The sequence below is a fragment of the Giraffa tippelskirchi genome, chromosome 1, assembly GCF_054371585.1.
Source record: "Giraffa tippelskirchi isolate mGirTip1 chromosome 1, T2T-mGirTip1v1.2.pri, whole genome shotgun sequence".
NCBI lineage: Eukaryota > Metazoa > Chordata > Mammalia > Artiodactyla > Giraffidae > Giraffa > Giraffa tippelskirchi.
Window position 1 is genome coordinate 93,775,252 of NC_137275.1, and position 14,346 is coordinate 93,789,597.

Consider the following 14,346-nt stretch of genomic DNA (forward strand, 5'->3'; position numbering starts at 1 on the left):
AATGGCATATTTGTTCATGTCTCAATTTGTGAAAATGCCCTTTGTTTGTTGATGTATCAACAAATTTCAATCAGCTATGCAAAGGAACAGAAGATAATCAATTTTGCAATGAATTTAAAGTTCAATTGCACACAGGCAACCTTGTATATATGAAAAAAATTACTAACGGAACTATGGGTATTAAATACTGAAAAAAGTTAACAGTTTATTACAATTTATTTTATTTAACAATCTATGAAGTTCCCCACTATCAGCAGTTTCAGGGCAATTTCAGGTGTCATTGGGAATTCAGGAATCTCCATGGAATGAACCTTGTAGGGGAAATACATGCATACTTTTGGTAGCACATGTGAAGGGATCTCTCTAAAACTGACTTCATTAGTTTCGTTCTCAGCAAATTGACCTGGACCACTCAACATGGCTTTAATTGTTCCTGATGTTAGCTCACGTTCTTTTCTTACAATAAATTCATGACCATCGGAAGATACTAATTTGACATACATGGCATCAGGGCCCTCACGACCACCATAGGTTTTCTCTTTGCCACTATTTAGAGTCTTATGAAATTCTGCTTTGCATCCAGAAGAACGTTAGTAGTCTCTTGCCATTCCCGCAGTCACCACACCTGGTCCCCAGACCTACACCATGGCTCCCCCCTCTACCCCCAACTGCCTGCCGCCATGGGTTCTGGGGAAGTTGGAGGAATCATTTCTGCTGGGTCACCAGTGGGTCAGTATCTTAAAAAAGTACTACTGGTGTGGAAAGCCATGGATATGCCAGACCCATTTTAATCTATACTTCAATATGCTATTGTTGTTCAGTTGCTCAGTCGTCTCTGACTCTTTGTGACACCATGGACTACAGCATGCCAGGCTTCCCTGTTCTTCACCATCTCCCAGAGCTTGTTCAAACTCATGTCCATCGAGTTGGTGATGCCATCCAACCATCTCATCCTCTGTTGTCCCCTTCTCCTCCTGCCTTGAGTCTTTCCCAGCATCAGGGTCTTTTCTAATGAGTCAGCTCTTTGCATCAGGTGGCCAAAGTGTTGGAGCTTCAGCTTCAGTATCAGTCTTTCCAGTGAATATTCAGGATTGATTTCCTTTAGGATTGACTGGTTTGATCTCCTTGCAGTCCAAGGGACTCTCAAGAGTCTTCTCCAACATCACAGTTCAAAAGCAGTTCAACACCACAGTTCATCAATTCTTTGGTTCTCAGTCTTCTGTCACATCCATACATGACTACTGGAAAAAACATAGCCTTGACTAGACGGACCTTTGTCAGCAAAGTAGTGCCTCTGTTTTTTAATATGCTGTCTAGGTTTGTCATAGCTTTTCTTCTAAGGAGCAAGCATCTTTTAATTTCATGACTGCAGTCACCATCTGCAGTGATTTTGGAGCCCTAGAAAATAAAGTCTGTCATGGTTTCCATCGTTTCCCCATCTATTTGCCATGAAGTGATATGGCCGGCTGCTATGACCTTCATTTTTGAATGTTGAGTTTGAAGCCAGCTTTTTCACTCTCTTCTTTCATCCACATGAGTGGGTGGGAATACACAGTAGCTGCTAAAAGGCTCCCTTCGGAGGGCATTCCTTTTCTCAGTGGACTTTGAAATGTAAACAAAAAGATGCCTTTGGAACCTTGCTGCTCAAAGAGTGGTTGTGGACCACAAGCATCAGCATCAACTGGAGCTGGCCAGAAATTCAGAACCTCAGCCCTTCCCAAATCTACCAAATCAGAATCTGCATTTTAACAAGATCTTCAGGTGATTCATAGGCACATTGTAGTTTGAGATGCACCACTTTACATCTTATATCAACAGAAAAGAGATGAGTAACCTTGGTTCTAAAGCTTCAGAGAAACTAAAATTTCTGTTTGGTGGAAACACATTTGTGACCTAAGAGAGTTCACCCTGGATTTGTGAGTATTGGGACTTTTGAAGAAAGGATCTTTGGGAACTTAACCTGTTCATACGTGAAAGTTTCTAAGATTCTAAAAATGGGTTGTATATCCCTGTTTTCTGAAACAGAGTGTAGAGCATAATTTAGATTTCTTAGTAGTTGAGAGGCAAAGCTATGAATATCTGTATATAAAAGAGTGATATTGTAAAGAGTTTTCAAGTTATACAGTAGATGCTCAGTAAATGAGAGTCCGCTCTATTCAGTTCCCTTCAGAATACCAGCTTAGAAATTCTCAGATGGTAGAGACCTGTGAGCTATGTTTATCATATTCTCAGTGGAATATATAAGGTTGTTCAATTGAACTAATTGCCTCAGGCTGCTATGCATTTTCACATCTACCTTTTTCCCAATTTTCTTATCTCTCCTGTATTTATTCTACCAACTAATGGTGTTGCTGCTGTCATTGTGCCTATATCCACAGTGTTTCCTTCCTCTGCCTCATGATTCATTCTTTCTAACCTGCTGTGGGCTGGGTGAGTGGATAGCCACAGAAATTACCATATAGCTAAAATAACAGCCAAATATTCAAGTGAGAACTTGAGAGGATTTTCTGTAAGTGCACTTTTTGCACATAGGCTAATTATTTGCCTAATAGTCCAACCTTTTTATTTTTTTTATCTTTTAGTATCTTAGTTGTCTTAGACACTTCAGACTTAAATGCTAGTTAAATGACACCAACATAGGTGATCAAATGATATGAGCAACAGTGAAATTATTTCTTCCTATCATAATATGAGTCTTGGAACCCAACTTAGGATGCCCTAATAAAAAGAAGAAATGAAGATACACAGGAAACATGAGAAAAAATAAAAGTAAGTTTTAAGAAAAATAAAAATCAAAGAAATCCATATATAAGAAAGTCAGTAGTGATATATGTAAAAGATATATGGGGACAGGTTACATCCAATTAATCTTTGTATCCCCAATACCTGGCCTATTAAAAATGCAGTAAATGTGTAAACAGATCAGAATAAGGAGAAGAAAAAAGAAAACTGTGTCTTCATATTAGTAGACGGACTCCTAATAGGGAATGACACTAAAAGAGGAAAGGTGTTCTACAAAGGTCAAATGTGATTTAAAAACTAGAGGGAGTAAAAAAAGCTGTGGAAGATGGAAGCCAGACACAACTGAGAAGGAACTGGATTAGTATTTTTTTGATATAAAAATAAGTGTTCAGTTGTTCAAGGCTCCCACAACTTCTGTTACAGAGAATATGAGTCCCAAATTGGGGATGACAAATAGTGGCACGTGTCAGAATGTGACATTTAGCAAAAATGTGCTTCCTGCACCTGTGGCAGAGCTCACTTTCAATAACAGCATTTTTTCCTTTTAGACACAGACCTGTTCTCAGCATTGCCCATCAAAACAAGCAGGATTGACACTACCATATTGAGCACTCTGGCACTGTAGTCACACACCTACAAAATATCAATTTCAATGATTGGCAAAAAAATTGGAGAAATGTGCTGAAGAAAAGAACTATTATCCCCCAATGTAAAAAAAGAATGGAAGCAATTCAGCTTCATTTTGCTATTCAAAGCAGTGGTTCTCAAATTTTCCAGTACATCAGAATTACCAGGAGAGCTTGCTCTTGGGTCCCATCTCCAGAGTTCAGTAGGTCTGGGGTGGGACCTGAGAATTTGCATTTCAAACACTTTAAGATTCACCATTCAAAAGAATACTGGTACAAATTCTAAATATGTAAAACTGAAAATCTTTTGACAAGCAAAATAGTATGTTGTAATTAGCATAGCTTTATGAAGAAAAATGTAAATTAACCAACTATAGCTTGTAGTGAATAGAGCAAAGATTTTGATGCTAAATAGACTCTGGTTTAAGCACTGGGTCTGCTATTTACAGATTCATGATTTTTACCAGGATTACTTAAATTTTATATAAGCCTTAGTTTTCTCTGGTAAAATGGGGATAAGAAAAATATCCCATAGAGTTACTGTGAGGACTAAACGGGAGAAATATCCCTAAAGAGACTAGCACAGTGCCTGGTACATAGTAAGCATTTATTCAGTCCTTCTTCCTTTTCCTCTTTGCTGACAGCAGTCGTGGTCTTGAAGCAGTAGAGTGAAATAACATATTTTCATAAAGACTGTAGAATCTGTCATGCAAAAAGACTCATAAAAATGCTAGAAAATTTTATGATGAATTAGTGGACAAGTGTAAGCAGCTTAGGTGATGAAGATTGCAAAGAGATCCAGTGGTTAAGACTCTGTGCTCCCAAAGCAGGGGGCATGGGTTCGATTCCTAGTTGGGGAACTAAGATTCCCATGGTGTGGCCAAAAGAAGAAAAAAAAGACTGTGGGGAAGAAGTGTTCAAACATAGCGTTCTAGTCCTCCTCTTAGAAGAGTCTCCTCTAAAGAGACAAGGTTCAGCTTCATCCTCTACACCTGTGATTAAAATGGGCTTCTTACACCCAAGAGGATACATTCCAGGGGCAGAAAGCCAACTGCCTAATTATTCCCTTAAGGGGCTTTTTTTTTTTTTTTTTTTCTGAGCCACTTTTTAAAGGACTCCCAGGAAGTGTTGAAAACTGTTACTGTATAATCTTCTTGATGAAGCAAGGTGTGACCTTTTGCTCATGCAGAGGCTTAGGTTTTTGTGGAAAAGCTGGGAATGCTGTGGAAAAGCACTTGCTCATTTTTTGTAGATGAAATATAATGTATGGTTGAAAATCATAAAACTAAAAGTACAAACTATTACAAAACACAACTGTTAATTGTATATTTGATGATATACAAATACATTATTTTTAATGATTTTAAGTATAACAGTATATTGTGATTATGTTATGTATTTAAAGATACATGTTTAATGCTTACCTATAAAATAGTATGTCTGAGATTTGTTTCAAAATAATCTCAGGAGAGTAGAGGTTGGTGCCAGTATAGATGAAACAAGATTACCCCGTATTGACAAACGTTGACTCTAGTTGATGAGTATATGATAGCCCATTATACTATTTTCTCTTACATTGTATTTCTTTTATTATCTACCTAAAATGTTAAAAATTCAAGTAGTTTTTATCAATGTGATACTGTTTTCTAGGACAGGATTGTCTTATATGTGTAATTTTTCTCTAAAGATTCTGAAAATTTACACTTAACAAAATCATAGGCTTTAAACCTAAGAATCTAACAATGTATCTTCCACATGCAGGAACTAGTATATTTTAGCATTTGGTACTGTTTAGGTCCTTTATTAGTGTAAATGTATAAAATGGAAGGGAAAAACTAGCCAGAATTGTGGAAATAAGAATAAAGATAAATTCCAAAAAGAAAAACTACAAATCTAACTGCTGCTGCTGCTAAGTCGCTTCAGTCGTGTCCGACTCTGTGTGACCCCATAGACGGCAGCCCACCAGGCTCCGTCGTCCCCGGGATTCTCCAGGCAAGAATACTGGAGTGGGTTGCCATTTCCTTCTCCAGTACAAATCTAACTACTGAAACCCTATTTGTAATTCATCTGGTGCATTAAAGCACCAAGTATCATTAATTCATGGCAACAACTAAAAGGGGAACTTTGCATTATTCCACGCCTACAACTCACTTTATGGTCGGCATAATCATTCAGTAATTAGAAATATCATCTTGCCGGATTCCCTTTGGAATTCGATGTTTTTGAACAATTTCATTTCTAACACAGAGTAAGTGTGGCCAGAATAAGATGGCAAAACGACTTGGGTAATGTAGTCCAGGGCTTGCTTGCCAGTTAGCATGCTGGGACATGCCAGAGATTCAAAGATTTCCCTCACGAAGACACACGAAGCTGAGTTCTTGCTTTGGGTGCTTCAGCTTCTCTTCTGAATACCAACAGGATGAGCCAACCCTTGGCAAAAATCTCGAGTTTGTCTTTCAGTTTCCCTTACTCCATCTTCCCCTTTGCTCTTCCCAGTATGTAAGTCAGTGAGAAAAGTTCTCCGTTCTGACTGCGATTTTGTGTTTATCATAGAGAAATGTTTCTTTTTCCTTTGCCTTGGATTATAATTGCCAAAGGGCAGGGAGTTTGAACGCCTATTTCGTTTAGAATTTAATATTAAGGGGGAAAACGCCTCAAGATTAGAAAAACAAAGACAAACCCCGGGTTCCTCTTTGGAGGAAGGTTGAGTGGGGTCAGTCCGGCCAGACGTAGCCCTGGGCTCCGGATGTGACCCCGCACGCAGCTCTCGAACTCCCCCCCCGCCACCGCCGCCCCGCACAGGAGCCGACCCCGCGCCCCTTCGACCCAGGTCCACCACTCTCTCCCCGGAGCGACAGAAGGTCCGCCCGGACCGGAGGTCGCCGGGACCGCAAGGAGGCCGCCGCCCCGAGCCCGCCTCCGGCCTGGGTGCGCTAGGCTCCGCCTGCAGAGGGCGCTGCGGCGAGCGCAGCCCGTGTCTGCGGGGAGCGACCCGGGGTGGGAGTCCCGCGGCTCTGAGCTCGGGGCGGCGGCGGGGCAGGGACGGGCGGGGTCCCGGTGCCCGCGGCGGCCCAGCTGGGCTGCGGGGTGGAGCGCGAGCATTCCTGCCGCGGTCCCGAGTGACTCCCTCGGTGACGCCGGCCGCGTTCTTTCCTCTTCCTCTCGCCTCTCCGGCCCCGCCTTCCCTTTTCCTCCGCCCACCCCGCCGAAGCCGAGCCGCCGCCGCCGCCAGCAGCGCCGTCATGTCGGCCCCCGCCGGGTCCCCTCATCCAGCCGCCAGCGCCCGGATCCCGCCCAAGCTTGGCGGAGCCGCCGCCTCAGGAGCCGCCGCGCCGGCAGGCCCGGGCCCGGGGCCGCACCAGCAGAACGGTGAGGAGGGCGGCCGCGGCGGAGCGTGGGGCCTAGTGCCGGCGGGGCAGCCTGCGCGGCGCGATCGGGCGGTGGGAGTTGGGGGCTGCCGGGGCGGGGGCGGGGGGCGCCCGGCGAGAGCCTGACTGGGGGCGGGGAGAGGGGGGAGGGTGCGGGGCGAGGGGCGCCCCGGCGCGGTGCCGATCTGGGACGTCGGGGACTCGGGCGGCTTCTGGAGTGTGGCCCCAGGCCCTAAGCCGCCGGGGTGAGTTGAGGCGTAGAAAAGGGGCAGCCCAGAGACCACGTGAATCCCGGTTATCCAGCCTGGGCGCGGGCGGGATGCCCCGAGCGACCCCTGTCGCCGAGACACCCGGGGCCTCAAGAGTGCGTGGTCCGGGGAAGGCTGCTGTAGCCATGGAGCTGGGGAAGGTTGTGCCCTTCCTGTCTCGGGGAAAATTGCTCTGATTTCTGAGGCCCGTTGGGCACGCTGCCTGGAAGGAAACTTAAGTTAGTGCTCAAGTTTGTAGACAAAGGGTGTAAATAGGCAACACAAGTGTAACTAACCCTGACCCAGTTCGGCCTCAAGATCTGTCATTGCTGCTGGGGCTGCTACTCGAGCGTCTGGAGCTGGCTGGTCATGTTTGAAAAGGAGCAGGTGTCAAACGGATTTAAACGAATACTTTTAGATCTGGGTGTACCCCCCGCCCCCCAGCTTCACTTTCAGAAACACAAAAACGTGCTAGGGTTGGCCCTGTTTGAGGCAAGGCCTTCATACCGACAGCAGGCAATCCAACGTGAAGGCCGCTTTCACACTGAGGTCGTGGGCTTTGGGGATGTAACAGTCTCCGCTGAAAAATGATGCTTGTAGGATATCCATTCCCTCAGTTAGTGGCTGGGGCCCGTGGAGAGGGGCCCTCTCTGTATAAACGATAATATTTCAGATGAGAACTCTCGAAACTAATTGACTGAATACTTTAGAAGAATATGTCTGGTTCTCTGTTTGTATAAGAGAACAAAGTCTGGTGGTGCTCTTCAAATGATTGTTGGACTGACCTATTTTATCCAGTCTGCTAGTGAAAACTTACTGGACTTTATAAATCAGTTCAGCGAACATTTAATTTTTATAGCTGATGCTGTTCACGCTTGCAGTTTATCGTTTTATCCTGAGAACCAGAAGTTGAATTTTTTTTTTTTTTTGTAAGTCAAACGGGATAGCTTAGTCTTCATAATCCTTTGGATCAGCCATAGTTGTCAATGTTACATGCTGTACTTTTTCTGGTCATTGTTTACTGTTGGGTTTTGAATGTAAACAGTGTAGTAGGTTTTGTTCTTCTGCCCTGAACAAACATGAAGATATTATTTGTGAGCAGTTTTTGTTCTTGTAAACTTAACATAAATTCTTGTTTTTGTTTAGTTTTTGAAATAGCTTTGTGTGTGGAAGAACTGAAAGAAGAGATCCCCAGTCTTTTAGAATATTGTGAATCCATGTTTAATAGTGATCCGAGGATTGTGTCTTGTCTTGATTTTCTGAGTATGCATTATTGTCGTAGTGTACAATTTTTAAGGTGGCAAATATTTGCCTTAGTCTTACAAATTTTGTGAATACTCAAGGAGTGGCAGGATATCAGTTGTAATCAAGATGTTAAATATGTAAAAAATCAGTTAATACATTTAGCAACCAGATATAAATGATGCTTGATTTCTACTGTTTATAATCATTACTTTCCTTTGATATAATTCATTTCAGCATTTGTTGCATTCGTGCAGTTGGGGACTCGAGATTAGCCTAGCAGATAAAATCCCTTCCTTTCTCCTAAATTGACGTGTATTTTGGTGACATTCAAGTTGGTTATGACCTTGAGGAATTTGACAGGTTGAGGTAGGAGGGGAGGCCTGTTGCAGGGGCATGAACCTAAGTTGAAAAATTTAGGGGCCAAGAGGCAAAAAAAGTGCTAGGTGAGAGGGAAGACCCAAACGATTAAAGCTGAAAAGAATACTTAAAAGGGGCCGAATTACAGAAAAGTCTTGACTGTTAAGGAATTTGAAGATTAAGATAAAGAACTAGAGTTAATTTTTGTTTGTTTTTGTGAAAAAAAGTGGCTTAAGTAGGTAAGTAACAAGATCAAATCTGTTTTTGTTTTGCTTGTTAATCTCAGAGAAAAGTAACTTTTGCTTTTGGAATCCATAGATAATGGTTAAGCATTGGGTTTGTGATTGATTCTTCAGTTCTGCATAAACTAGTTTGCCTTTTTGTATCTCTGTGGAATTCCAGACATGGTGAAAAAGAAATAGATCAGAAGTATGAATTTGAAACATCACAGAAGACAGAGTTGTAAAACTGGAGTGGTACCTAGCAATCACTTACTTTCATGTTTATCAAACATTTTTAAAAACAGATTTCTTTTCCCAGGGAATTTGTAGAGCCCTGCTACAGACATCTGAAAAAAACAGAGCTGTTGTGGTTAAAATAGAGGTGGAGGTCCAGGTGTTTTTGGAGTAGTCTGTAAGACACCTAGTTCAATTCCCTAATTAAACAGATGAAATCAAGATCCAGAAAGGTTTGGATGGGTGTTTTTCACCAATGCTTCTTGAGGGTAGCTGCCTGTCTCCTGTTCACTGCTGTATATTCAGTATTTTCAAGGCCTAGAACAAGTTATAGTTTCATTTGTTAAATGAAGTCTAATATAGTCTTTCTAGTTCCAAGTCCAGATCTCTTTCTATTAACAGACTCTTAAGAAGTCTCTTACTGGAAACTTTGACTTTGGAAAGGGTTGGGAGGCAGAAGCCCAGACTTCGTTAATATTTGTCCTTGTTTTCTGTGTTTAACTGTTGACATACTTTTCCCCACTTATTCCTCCCCTCCCCCGCACCACCCCCCCCCCGCACTTATTTGAAGATACAATTTGACTTTTTTGAGTTTGTGAAATATTTCTTTTTGAACTTACTTCCTTGGAGTTACATTTCTGTACTTCAGTGTTTCATGGAGCAGTATATGGGCAGTTTAGAATCATTGTGTTCTCATAGAAAGTACTAGTTGAATATTTTTCAGCTTACACTTTGCCTTTTGAGAGTCCTTCCAAAACAGAGTCCTCAAACAAGGAAAGACTGAGTGAATAATATCCTGGTAATTACGGCATAATCCCATTGTTGTTGTTTAGTTGCTAAGTCATGTCTAATTCTTTTTGGGTCTGTGGACTGTAGCCTGCCAAGCTCCTCCATCCATGGGATTCTAAAGGCAAGAATACTGGAGAGGGTTGCCATTTCCTTCTCCAGGGACTCTTCCCAACCCAGGGATTCTTCCCAACCCAGGGATTGCACCCACATCTCCTGCATTGGCAGGAGGATTCTTTACCTTGAGCCACCAGGGAACCTGACATAACTCCATAATTTCTCCCAGTTGACTTGAATTGAAAGAGGTATTTTGGAAGTGTTTTTTTTGTTTGTTTGTTTGTTTTGGTAGGGGGCACTCATTTATCAATAAAACTCTGCTTTCTGATTCTTCTTTTAGGAAGCAAATGGTGCTCATTTTCCAATGAAAATGTGTTTTCTTCCTACCATGTGCCTTTTCCAAGAATGATGCTATCGGCAGTTTTATCATTTTATTGTCCATAATGCAAGAAAGATGAGATAGTAATGGGAATTATCAGACTTCATTACTTTATTGTTAGACTTCATTACATAAACTGGAGAAGGCAATGGCAACCCACTCTAGTACTCTTGCCTGGAGACTCCCAGGGACGGGGGAGCCTGGTGGGCTGCTGTCTATGGGGTTGCACAGAGTCGGACACGACTGAAGTGACTTAGCAGCAGCAGCATTACATAAACATACCTTTCACTCATAGGAAACTCTTCAACTTTGAGAGCACATGTACAATTTAAAATGATACAAGTGTACATACAGATACTAGTGTATCTGAAGTAAGTTCTTTTTGATCAGAGCAGTGTCTTTGTCTCAAGTTTCTGGTCTTCCTTTATAGCCAACCAGAAGCATCTGGTCCTCATGAAGACAGTGCCATGGTATAATATAACTTTCTGTATACATAATTTCCTCCTAAACTGATGAATGGATGTCTCAAGGATCTTATAAAATATATACACAAGTGTCTGTTATCTGGATTGTTTTTACTTTTTTGTTGTTGTGTTGCTTTAGTTATTTTTATTGTATTTTTATTCCCACCCCACACCTCCCCCTCAATTTCTGAGATAATATGTGTAACAATTTTTATAGATCACATTCATTGCCACTGATCCCGGTATTTCAGCTAACTTCCATCTTTCTGATTCATCTGTAAACCCTGAAGTATTAGATGCTAAAGACGTTGAAATAGAAGGGATTTTGAGCCAATCTTCAATGGACTTTCCTAGAAATGAGAGCATCTTCAGAGATAGCACTGCATGTTAGAGCAAATCTTGTTGTATTCAGCCCTGGGGAAGCCACTATTATTTCCAGCAGGTTAAGCATACTCAGAATTGCCAGAAAATGTAGGCTAGTGAAAAAGGTGTAGGCTCTGTTACAGCCCAGGGTTTTGTGGAGAAAATTACTTAACATCTCTGGGCTTCAGGGGATAATAATACCTTCCTCTTAGGGTTTTTGAGAAGATTACATTAAATGAGGTGCTGTTTTTTAAAGTACCTGGTGTTTAGTAAAATGAGATGCTTTGCAAATGAGGGTTTCCTTCATTTCATTTCCTTCAAAACACCGCTATATAAATTCTTCAGGCAGCAGAGACCATGTGAATTTTCCTCATCACATTCCCAGTGGCAGCATGCGATAGGCACTCAATGGAGTACTTGAACTTGGCTACTAATTTTCTTACGCTGTCCAGCCGTCCCTGCAAAGACTCTCCTCTTGGAAGGTTTCCTCCAATAGGCCACTACCTCAGCTAGCTGATTTGTGGGAAGAGGGGTTTTAAGTTTTCTACGATTGCGTGCCAAATGCTGCCAGGAAAAGGAATTGAAGAAAAGGGAGATGAAATAGGGAGGCAAGAGGGAGTAGTAAAATGCCTTGCCTAGACCGTAGCCAAGTCCTAACTCGCTTGTTTTTTCTGGTGTTTCTGAGAAATAGGTATTGTGAAATGGGTTTGGAACCTTCACTGACTGGCTTCTTCACTACTTCAGAACTGTGTGAAATTATATGAATTAATAACCTTTCACGTCCTTGTTTGTTTGTAAAGTGATGATAGTGATACTTAACAGGATTTTATGAGAATTGTATAAGATTATGGATAGAAAAGCAGAGTACCTGGCATGTAGTAGGTTTTCAACCAATATTGGTTTTCTTTTTGCCCCTTCACTCTTAGCACTCATTATGGTGGCATCCAGGAGGACAACTGATGGAGTGGCAGGAAAAATCTATACTTAGTGCAGTGAGATTTCATCTAAATGGTTCCATAGGCTCTGTCTAGAACAGTTACCTTTGTAGCTGTTAGCCTTCCATCAAGAAGAATAATCCAGGGTAATCAGATGTGATCCAGATTCCCCATTTTTAAAATCACTAGGATTTTAATTGCAGACTTTTTAGAAGTGTATGTGTCTGTATACATTTTATGCTCATTAAAAAATGTATTTTAGCAATATTATTGATACTTTATATTCAAAATATGTGTTAATTAGTACTTACCGTACTGACCATGGAATAGATCCCAGCCTTGACCTGGAGCAGAATTCTGTCAGACTGTAATGAGCCTGGCATTACTCCTTTAGTTGCTGGATCGTGAGTGGGTCTAGGGCAACAGAACAACATGGTGTGGGATGTAATAGGGAAGGAGGATCAGGACTGTGACTGTTCACCAACTGGCTCAGCAATGTTTTAATAAAGATGATTGTTAAAGTACATACAGGCTGACTATTGAATTATTTCAGTGATGAATGAAATAAATTTTTAGTAATGTAATTACTTTTCCAAATTAGTATGAATTGTATTTCAGTAGGACAGAGAAGCTTGTAGTTTGCTGACCTAGATGTTCATTAGAAGATAATGAAAACTTTTTAATCTGCCTTTTTAAAAAAGTTGAGATTCTGGAATTCCCTGACCATCCAGTGGTTAGTACTCTGTACTTCCTCTGCAGGGGACACAGGTTCGATTCCTGGTTGGGAAGCTAAGATCCTGCATGTTGTGTGGCATGACCAAAAAATAAACAATAAGAATAAATTTTTTTTAAGTGTTGAAATTTTTTAAATTTCATGAATTTGATTCAGGAATTCAATTTTTCCTGAATTAATTCAGTCTTTTCAATTCAGGAAAAGACTAATGAAGCAAACATTTTTATATTCAAAATGTTGCTTCTCTATGAAATGAGGGGAATGAGGAAACATTTAAGAGCCTGTGATTTTTTTTGGTATAGTGACTAGATGTTCCATAAAATACTTGCTGTGTAAATTTTGATTTTCATATCGAGTTTGCATAAAGCAGGAATAGAATCCATTTTTCTTTGGTGAGAATCTGATCTTAGGAAGGAAATTATGTCACTGAGGGAGATCTATCTATCCTTTGGGTAGATTTTGTGATAATTTTCTCTCAATAAGTATAGCAAGGGTGCTTATAGAAAATCAGAGGCTATATCTCCCTTGTGTATGATAATATCAGTCAGGCTGACCAGCTAAAACCTTTGAAGCTGTGATTAGAGCTGAGGAGATTATCCTAGATCTGGGTGGGCCTGATATACTTGCAGCCATCCTTATTGGAAACTGGGGGAGTCAGCCTACAGAGAAAGTAACAAGACCGTAGGAGCAGAGGTTAGAATGATGTACTTTGAAAATGGAGGGAAGGGGCCACAAGCCAAGGAATGCAGGTGACCATTAGAAGCTGAACAAGGTAAGGAAATGGATTCTCTCCTCAGGCTTCAGAAAGAACCAGCTTTGCCCATGACACCTTAACATTAGCCCAATGAAACTGATTTTGGACTTCTGACTTCCAAACTGTAAAGTACTAAATTTGTACTATTTTAAGCCACTAAATTTGTAGTAATTTATTACACTTCTACTAGGAAACTCATACATCTAGTACGAAGGAAAAAAAGCGGCAACGTCAAAACACTTTAGATGCAATGAAATGCAGTAGATTTTTACTTTCCTTTTGTTTCGAATGTTCTTATACTTGAACTGCTAAAGAATAAAAAATGTAGAATGGCAGAGAAAAAAATATTCAGACTTGTAATTTGTTCTGGTAGTAGAGTGTAAGTATCAAGTTTTGAATTCTTTCTCTTTAAATATCATGCGTGTGCATGCATACTGTCACTCAGTCATGTCTGACTCTTTGGGACCTCGTGGACCATAGCCCACCAGGCTCCTCTGTCCATGAGATTTCCCAGGCAAGAATACTAGAGTGGGTTGCCATTTCCTTCTCCAGGGGACCTTGATATTGAACCTGCATCTCTTAAGTCTCCTGCATTGGCAGGCGGATTCTTTACCACTGAGCCACCAGGGAAGCCCTTAAATATCATGTGGTTGTTGATAATTGTGATGAGATAAATGCCTGATAAAGAAATATTTGATGATTATTTACTGGGCTTATTTTTTTTCTTCAAAACACAACAGTGGAATCTATGAGCCAGTCACTATCCTAAGCCTTAAGGATATGATAGAGCTGAGAGCAAATTAGGCCCAGGTTTTTGACCTATAGAGTGTACAC

At 41.2% G+C, this 14,346-nt stretch overlaps 1 protein-coding gene and 1 pseudogene across 7 annotated transcripts in view; one reads left to right on the forward strand and one right to left on the reverse strand.

Annotated features, from left to right (window-relative positions):
- Positions 1–224: 224 nt before the first annotated feature.
- LOC145525867 (elongin-C pseudogene) lies at positions 225–548 on the reverse strand (annotated as a pseudogene).
- Positions 549–6,570: 6,022 nt separating this feature from the next.
- Positions 6,571–14,346, forward strand: part of SEC24B (SEC24 homolog B, COPII component) — a 78,865-nt gene continuing 71,089 nt past the window's right edge. For all 7 annotated transcript variants that reach the window (XM_081557113.1, XM_081557208.1, XM_081557353.1 and 4 more), the window contains exon 1: positions 6,571–6,737. In XM_081557113.1, coding sequence (XP_081413239.1) covers positions 6,611–6,737 — 127 coding nt within the window. In that variant the 5' untranslated portion in view covers positions 6,571–6,610. The remainder of the gene's footprint in view (positions 6,738–14,346) is intronic.